The 9,430-nt window shown below is 48.6% G+C and overlaps 1 protein-coding gene across 4 annotated transcripts in view; it reads right to left on the reverse strand.

Annotated features, from left to right (window-relative positions):
• Nucleotides 1-9,430, reverse strand: part of synrg (synergin, gamma) — a 36,690-nt gene that overhangs the window by 15,126 nt on the left and 12,134 nt on the right. For 2 of the 4 annotated variants that reach the window (XM_056611251.1, XM_056611249.1), the window contains exons 7-12: nt 5,875-5,955; nt 5,177-5,373; nt 4,221-4,466; nt 3,868-4,010; nt 1,523-1,641; nt 1,192-1,254 (exon numbers count right to left, since the gene is read on the reverse strand). In XM_056611251.1, the coding sequence (XP_056467226.1) occupies nt 1,192-1,254; nt 1,523-1,641; nt 3,868-4,010; nt 4,221-4,466; nt 5,177-5,373; nt 5,875-5,955 (849 nt within the window). Of the gene's footprint in view, nt 1-1,191; nt 1,255-1,522; nt 1,642-3,867; nt 4,011-4,220; nt 4,467-5,176; nt 5,374-5,874; nt 5,956-8,138; nt 8,424-9,430 lie in introns of all 4 variants that reach the window. The other 2 variants (XM_056611247.1, XM_056611248.1) reach the window with 2 other exon arrangements.

The raw sequence follows: 9,430 nt of genomic DNA on the forward strand, positions 1-9,430 counted from the left end.
CCGTGTGTCAGCAGATCACTGCAAATCCACTCCACAGGGAACGGCCCGTTGTGAATGTATCAGTGGCAGCATCACGCTAATCACCCTCATTTCATGGACATAATTACATTTGATAAAAAAAACAATAGTGTGGGATTGCTGTGCAACCACACTTGTGATAAATACCAAATTCTGGATGACTTGAATTGAAATGCAAAAATCTGAAATTCCAATATCCCCTTTTTTTTTTCATGAAGAATTACCCAATTAGACGAATCTGTTTGCCTAAGATTGTCCGTTCACATCTTTTATATTCCCGGGAAGCACTTAACATTACATTAACATCACATTAGCATAACATTACAAACGTGATGGATCTATGACCAACGATGGCGACGGAGAAAAGCCTGAATTGTGTGGCGCTTCAGTGGGCGAAGACTTGGTGTGGGGCTCGTATCGATATCTATGTCAACAGCTGTGGCTTTATGGGGGGGTGGCAGTAGAGGAAAACAAATGGGCTCATTACGGAGATGGAGCCTGGCAACAGAGGAGAGAAGGTCAGAGGAGCACCCAGTTACCAGGCCGCAGGACTTACGGGTGCTGCAGGAGCTGTGCCCCAGCGACACCCATCTAGTGAGGACAGAGGGTGCAGGACACACACCTGGATCAATACCCTGTGTGTTCCCCGCGGCGCGCACAACACACCACAACGTCGCCACAGGCACTCACAGGCCAGCTCTACGTCTCCCCCTCTTCCTTCTTTCAGTGTGTTTTTTTGGTTTTATTGGTGCTAGTAATCATATAAATCCTGAGAATAGTCGAGGAGAATTCAACAGACACGAATGTGGCTGGCTTTGTTATTTACGTGGTTGGGTTTTGTATGTGTAGTTGTTATTCTTCTGCCCTTCAGCCATTGGTTGTACACAGGGACCATCTCAGAGCCCACTATTTCTTGATTCAGCCAAGCAACCAAAAAGAGAATTATGGATTGTATATTGTTGTGTCGTTTGTGTTTGTGTGTGTTTGGTAAGAAAGGGTGCGTGTTTGTGTTTTTTAAGAAAGGGTTTGTGTGTGTGTGTTTTTCTTTGTTAAGAAAGTGTGTGTGTGTGTGTGTGTGTGTGTGTGTGTGTGTGTGTGTGTGTGTGTGTGTGTGTGTGTGTGTGTGTGTGTGTGTGTGTGTGTGTGTGTGTGTGTGTGTGTGTGTGTCCTTACCAGCTGTTTTCTTGTCAGCTGGCTGCTCCAGCTGTCTGAAGACACTGTACTTGTCACCTGAATCTGGGAAAAATATGAAAAAATTATAATCATAATAACATCAACCAGAACATTCATTATGGTTGCCTCATGCTTTGTTTTCTTTGACGTAACACAACATAAATGCCATCAGTTGAAAATAAAAAGGATTCAAATGTGATGTGGGCATGATGACCACAAAGGGGCCATCTTGTTGTACTGCAACAGACAAGTTTAACATCTAACAGCTTTAACTTAATATTAAACTGAGCCATTTGTGTGGCCTGAGTTTGGGGGGTTGATCAGGTGGTACCTGAGGGAGGGGGCGGGGCCTCCACGGGCTGCTCCACAGAGAGCTGTTTGAAGACCGCGTACTTGTCCGAGGACGATGAGGAGGAGGTTCCTGATACTGGGGTCAGCATGGGAGGTGAACTGAGGAGGAGACAACACACAGGTGAGGAGGAGAAAGAGCAGGTTCCTCTGACTGGAGTCAGCATGGGAGGTGCACTGAGGAGACACTGGAAAGGAGGCGAAAGAGGACTCATTTCGGTATAATCCCGTTTAAGCCTGTCTGAGTGTACAGACAGTGCGTGTGTGTTTGGCTGGAAGAAGGTATTTGTAATTGCAAATTCAGCCCAGACCAAGAGCGACTGAAGTAGGGTTCAAAGTGGTCTTAAAATGGACTCATCATTGGAAGTGTGTAGAAAACCTGGGAGCCCACTCCCACCAAGGGGTTGGACTTAATTTAGATTAAATAAACTTCATTGGTCACATTGAGTGCTGTTGTGAGACCCAACATTGTCATGTTTTTAATCCTATTTGAATTTATATTTAAATTGAAACGTTGTAAGTTTGGGCCCCTTAATAACAACAGAAAACTCAATAACTCACTAAACGACTGCGCAGAGTCAACTTGTGCTGGCGGGGTGAGAGAGTGGGAGGGGCTTAGGATGAGTGGGAGGGGTTTGGAATGAGTGGGATGGGTTAAGGGTAAGTGGGAGGCGTTTATGAGTGTCAATAGTACGTGGCCGGCCAGAGTTTTTCCAGGTGTAGAACAAATCAGTTATTGGACGGGCTTTTATTGATAACATTAGTGTAACAACCGTCAAATTAAACCAAACAGAAGGCTGTTGATGAACCCTCATTATCAGGCATCATCTTCCTGAGCATTGGGCAGGAGGGAATACCGTTGGTCTCCGATGTACATAAAAAGGATATCGCTTCTGCTCCTTAAAAAACACAGCCTGATAAGAAATGCAGCGGCAGCAGCCAACAGCCTGGCCGTGCACCTGTTAGGTGGACATTTTACTGTTCTTATTTGATTAATCTCCCTGCGGAGGAGGCAGCCAAACTACTAGAAAGGCGCCCTGTCTGAGGATCACACTGCATAGGAGGCTGCAGGGGAGAATATATTACAAACAGCAGCCCCCACCCTGGAAGATCACCCAGCTTCAAGCACCACACAAAACTGGGTTCAGAGAACAACATTTTAGTAAACATAAAAAATTGAAATTCCTCTCCAGCTATTTACTGTAATAGGATTTTGTTTCATTCTGATTGTCGATTGAGCTTTTATTTTAATATATATTATAAACTGTCGTATTTAATGCCAGGATGGTGGATAGAAAAAACACATCTAGGGACAGGAATTGTAAATGAGCTCGCGCTAAAAGCACAATGATACACTTCTTGTATAATGCGTGTACAGTATGTGTCTGTATTCATCCCTATACAACTGAACATACTTAGTAACTAATTCACTAACTAACCACGGGAATCAAACTCACGGCCCCCCTTCCAGACGAGGCGCTGCGTCTGATGAACCCGTCTGCTAACCCTCCATCTCCACAGCGCTGACTTCTACGTCTCTCCTTTTTAATTAGCCGCTGATCCCTGGACTTGGGAAACGCAGTCGCGAGTTCACGACATGCCGCTAAATAGAGTGGGCGTGGTGTTAAATCAGGAGGGAGCTGGTGAATGTCTGCGGGCCGTGTGATGTGCGACACTGGGCTGCAGCCGTGCAACCTTTAGTCCCTCCCAGGGATAACTGGCGATCCGATTCTAGAACGTCATGTACAAAGATGAACAAATCTGCTGCCCGCAAGGATTGAATTCCTAAGTAGGTGACCAATGGTACGCAGGGAGGGGAGGAAGGGGAGGGGACAATTAAGCCGCAACACGGCCAATCACAACACTGGAGGATTGAAACGCTTACAGGCCGGGCAGACGATAGAGACACTGATCGCATGCAGATGGAACCGGGAATAAACCAAGGTTTAGCACCACCTGAGAAGTGCTATTAGGAGTAAAAGAGAGTGGTAGGAGGACAATTTCAAAGGCTTGTTAAAGGTTGTCTAACTTCATGGCTCCTTATCAAGCTCTCTGAGGAGCTGTTGTCGAGTCAGTAGACCAGGTGGCCTGGCAGGAGTGGTTGTCGGTTGGATCGAGCTGGCCAATGAAAACGTGTTGAAGTACATTTGAGCACGTTTGAGCAAACTTAAGCACTGTAACTGTTGGGACGAGACGGTAGTTACCATCGGTGTGTATAAAGATGTTTTATTGAGTATTATGACATAGGAGTCAGATTGGGTGGGTTTCTTGTTCGTGGGGCATGGAGCGCAGTGCTTTGGGGCCAGGAAACAGGCAGCATCCGGTTACCTGTGCTGGTGCTGAGTTGCACCTGCGGCTGGGAAACTGGAGCCCGACTCCCCCTTGAAGTCAGCAAAGGACGTGTCTCCACCTCCTGGCTTGGGCGCCTCCTGGAAGTCCTGGAAGTCATCGTCGTCTGTCTTGGCCGCCTGCTGGAAAAAATGGAGATCGATGCCCGCAATTATTTTTATTTTTTAATTTATTTCTAGATCAAGACGGATCTGGATCTAAAACAGTAATCCATAGGAGGAAACGAAAAAGTAAAATACATATTTCCAGCATGGTCCTTAACACACTGACCAATGAGGGGCGAGAGGAGAGATGGGGGTTGCCGTGGCGATGGTGATGGACTGATGTGTTACCTGCACAGGTGGGAAGCTGGCCAGGAAACCGGGGTTGGGCAGGGCCTGAGCCGGGGCCGCCGACGTCATGCCCATGACCTGTGGAGGAGGGGTGGGCATCGCCATGGAGACCGGGGGAGGAGCCATCATTGGCTGCTGGTGCTGGGGCATTCCGGGCGCCATGGCGATGGCCAGGGCGGGGAGGTTGGGTACCGGAGGAGAGGCGAACTGACTCAGGATGTCCACGTTCATCGCTGGGAGGCCACTCTGGAACCCAGACGAGTTGTTTGGTCACATTTACGCTCGGCTATGGTTCGAACACGGTCATGTGCGAGGGAGAGCCATAGTGTGTAGCAGATGCATCCCCCTGCCTGGGGGTCTGTTGCCAGGCAGGAGAGAGGTACCAGACAACATCCGTCCCACCCCGAGCAGGGCCCACATCAAGTCACTGCCTGCAGGCTACTACCTCCAACCCCCCCCTCTCCCCTTACCTTCATCCCCATCCTCATCATCATCACACAGTCATCATTAATACAAACATTATAACCTGTACTCCTCCCTACATCGCCACTTCCTGCGTCTAAAACATCATCCTCCAAGAACAGAACACGATTGGCTGTTCTGAAACTATTCACGTTCCTCCGTACATCTTTAAATATTCCCTGTTCTTTAAGTCATGTTGTCATATTCCACATTGCGTGGGGCTGCCCTGTTGGCCAGGTTAGCGGCACCTACGAGATATTCAATCTCAACCCTTCTACCGGGGGATAAGGGGAAAGGCAAAAGAAAACAAGACTAAAGAAACTGGGAGGTGTGTGTGTGTGTGTGTGTACTGTATGTGCTGTACTGTATGTACTGTACTGTACTGTATGTACTGTACTGTATGTATGTATATATGTATCGTATGTATGTATGCATGTATGTACTGTATGTGTGTGTCTGTGTGTGTTTTTGTGTGTGCGTGCGTGCGCGTGTACCTGCGCGACGCCAATGAGCGCCAGCACCGAGTACAGCTCCTCCTTGGTCAGCATGCCCGGCGTGGTGCGGTTGGCGGCGGCCCAGATCTGGCCCAGCGCCTCCCGGGGCAGGCCCGACGACATCAGGATGGGGTACAGCTTGTTGGTGTCCACCCCCGCCGGGGTCATGGTGAACTCCAGCACCTTCTTGAACAGCTCTGTGGGGGAACACACGCAGCACAGCACACCCATTGGTCGGGTGTATGGTGTTGATTGGTTCGTCGGTGAGTGTTGATCAGAGGCGGGGGGGGGGGGCGGGTTGGAAAGTGTTGATTGGCTAGTGAGACAGGAAATGTGTTGAGGTTGGACGCATGGTGCACTTCAGGGCGCATTTCAGTTGCCTACCATCATGGACAGTAGGCAACTCTACAAGGAAAAACTAAGATTGTAACGCAAGAAATCATTTTTGAAGGTATAATTATGAATGATAAATCTAGTTATAAAGATACATTTGTCAATATTAAAAGGCCAAAGATTAAATATGTCATAGTAAATGCTGTTTAATCAAGTGTGCATCCATTGTAGAATCAACCTCTACTGAATGTAGGAGAGAAGAGAAAGTGTGCGTTATTAGAACTAAACCCAAGTGTGTATGGCATGCATGTTTGTGTGTCATGCATGGGGAGGAACAGTGTGGTGGCGTGGTGGCGTGTGTGTACCTGGGATCAGGCTGTCGTTGTACAGCCAACCTGGCACTACCGGCTGGATGTGTTCTTGTTGTGGATACCCACCCACACCAGCTGTCATGGCACACACACAAACAAACAAACACACACACACACACGCACACACACAGTGAGCTTTTATAGTACGATACATCTTCCCTGGCAGTCGAATCCTGGTTTTAAGTAGTCTCGACTAGAATAGCTTCCTACAACCGGCTGTCTGGAATGGGAATGGCATCCCAGTACTGATTCAAGCTCCGTCATCCTACTGGCTTAGACAGCTCAGGGCCAAAGCATGCACTACTGCCTAACATAGGAGAAAGGAGAAGAGAGAAATATGGGCAGCACAGATGAGGATGGCTGGTTGCACTACTTTTGCAATGCGTAGGACTTTATGAATAAATCATACTGACGGGGATGCCTATGTCTTGTGCATCTAACACACTACCTGCGGGCCACAGGTGTTAGCTACCTTTTAAACGCACCATATTCCCTGGAGTCTGAAGTCTCTGGGTTAATGGGGTATCATTACAAATCCTGACAGCCTTTGAGACAATTACATGCATGTCCCTAGACAACAAATAATAAACCAACACCAGAGGACACAAACAAACCGACACATAAACTACGCAGCTCCTCAGGGAACAGCGACGCAGCATGCAGAACCGGGCTTCCAGTTGGCCTTGGGGTCCTGATAGCGCTTAGCTAAATCGCCCCCCAGCCTGCGGGTTAAACCCCCACCACCAGACGAGCCCAGATAACAGCCTCAGGGAGGGGACAACCCAAAGGGAGGGGACGCCACATTACGATGGAGAGAGTGTGACGGCAGCTTGATTTGAGTCAGTGAGGTACCCAGGCTGTCACCACGAGAGAGAGAACGAGAGAGATAGAGCGGGAGGGAGAGAGAGAGAGAGAGAGAGAGAGAGAGAGAGAGAGAGAGAGAGAGAGAGAGAGAGAGAGAGAGAGAGAGAGAACGAGAGAACGAGAGAGAGAAAGTGAACGAGAGAACGAGAAAGAGAGAGCGAGAGAGAGAGCGAGAGAGAGAACGAGAGAGAGAGTGAGAGAAAGAACGAGAGAGAGAGTGAGAGAGCTGGAGAACGAGAACGAGAGTGAGAGCGAGAGAGAACCCAGTATTATGATTATCAGCAAAAAAAGACAAAAGCACCAAAGCAGGACATATCAGGTTGGAGAAAAGACCATCCGAGACCAAGCAAATCAGCCGGCAGAGAGAGCGAGGTAGGCGGGAACGGAGAGCACCTCATGATCAGCCATGTTGCTCCACAAATCGGCAAGCTAGAGCGACCGTCGGCCTTTAGCGTTGGTCAACATGGCACCAGGTAACCATAGCGATGATGGAGTACCGCTCGTAAACAAAGTGAAGGACTGGGAGGACGGGTCAGCGATCAATCTGACAAGAGGCAGTTATTTACCGGAGCGAGGAGAGACGCAGGGAGAAGTAATGCATATTCATCGTTGGAGATGTTGTTGTTAGTGCGGGGCAATGGACTGGAAAAAGCACCAGGGTTGGAAGGAAAGCAGATTTGTTTGCGCTGTGGAGCCCTAAAGTTTAAATGATGTCGGTACCATGAATATATGATGAACCAAAACACTGAGTAGCTCCCATACCTTATGCGGTGAGATTTTCTTTTTACAGACTAAATTGTCATTAACAGTCCGAGAGTAAGTTAATTCAATTATTATACTTAACATATTTTTCATACACATTCATAATTTAGAGGCTTTCTTTCAATATTTGGTTTCACGCTTTCTTATTGCTTATTATGATAATGAGATTTGAACCACGCCATGAATTATTCATGTGCGCTGCTCGGTTCCAATGTTTACAGTCGTCCAATCAGCTGTCCAATCAGAGGCAGAGGCTCAGCCGGTGGGTTATAAAGTGCCAGCCCTGTTTAGATTCTGCAGCCGGCTGCGTCAGCTGAATAAATACAAGGAAATAATATGCAATTTGATAAAGTACTTCATGTCGTTGTAGTAAAATAAAAAGTGTTCAGTGAGTCTACAACTGCAATGTTTGAACAAAATAACTCAACGCCTAATATTACAATATATAATACAAATACAATATATATTGAGAGTCTCCCACACATCAGTTCATCATATATTCCTGTAGCGACCCACGGCGTCTTTAGACCCCCATATCTTCCCAGCCTCGATCACGTACTGATAGAGCGGCGGAGCCAGAGAGCGCGGCGACCGAGCGGGCGAGCGAGGCCCGTAAGACTCTTCTCTCTCACCACTGTCCCCGCCCCCACGAGGGAAGGGGCTGGCCTGCGGCGAGGGGGCGGCGGCCACGGATGGCGCCGGCGGCACCGGGGCCTCCGGCGGGCTGCTCGGTACGGTGAAGACGGAGCTCAAGTCCTCGGAGGCGGCGGCCCAGTCGCGGGCCGTGGCGCTGGGACGGAAGCGGGCCGAGACCTTGGCCCGCGGGGCCTGCGCCGCCGGGGCCCTGAAGCTAACCTGCGCCCGCTTGTCGGCGCTCATGTCACAGGAGGAGAAGAGCTTCTCTTCCAGGGACGGGCCTGGGGGGGGGGGGGGGGAGCGGACCGGGAACACAACGTCACACCAGAGACAGCCACAGATGGTTATAGCGGTGCGATACTGCGCTCCTTGGTACTTTACTGATGTGTGTTGGCTTCAGTATAACTGTCAGTTTCTTATGACTTCTATCGAGCTGAGTCTGGTTTACTTTCTCGGCGGTGTACAGTGAATAATGCATGATGTTTTCTTTCCAAGTATATTTCGGTATGTAAAGTCTGATCCAGGCGCACATTCCGCAGGTCCAGCAGTGTTGAGCTGCCGACTCAGAGCTGGAGGATATCTGAACATGTGATCAATTCAACATCTTGTTCACTGAACCCCTTGAAGGACGGGGGGGTTGATGTTTATGTAAACAGTGATCCGTCCTTCGGTCAGGCCTATATTAAAGACCAGGGGTCCATCACAACACCAGAACCTATGGACTACGTACACGTTTATGAGCACAAACATGCACACACTCAAAACACACATACATAAATACATACATACATACATACATACATACAGTACACAAAACAGAGAAAGACTACTGAGAGTTTGAGGCGGAATCCTTACTCCGTCAACAAAGAAGGCAAACTGGACTTAATCACTCCAGGGCTCTAGAAGACTACTGGGATGTACTGGGTTACGCAACATCACGGGCCAGTTACTTCAATATTGCCAACCTGAACGTTTTCCTTTGTCGCTGCGTCACGCTTGTTTCAATTGATTTAATTACAAAGTAATACGAGACCCCCGGGACTCAATGAACACAGGGGAAATGTCCCTCTAGATGAAGGAAGGAGTCTCATTGTGCAGGTTTATAGCCACTGGTAGGAAGAATTGAACGGCTGCACGCTTTAAAAAGCCTCCTAACACACAGACCACTACCAACGGATTAACAACACAAAGCAGCCACTCAAAAGCCAGCTCCTCTGGCTCCTCACTAGAGCTCTCTGTCTACAACTAACACTCCTCCTCCTGCTGGAGCAGGAGGAGGCTCAAGGCA

The sequence above is a fragment of the Gadus chalcogrammus genome, chromosome 16 (genome assembly GCF_026213295.1).
Source record: "Gadus chalcogrammus isolate NIFS_2021 chromosome 16, NIFS_Gcha_1.0, whole genome shotgun sequence".
NCBI lineage: Eukaryota > Metazoa > Chordata > Actinopteri > Gadiformes > Gadidae > Gadus > Gadus chalcogrammus.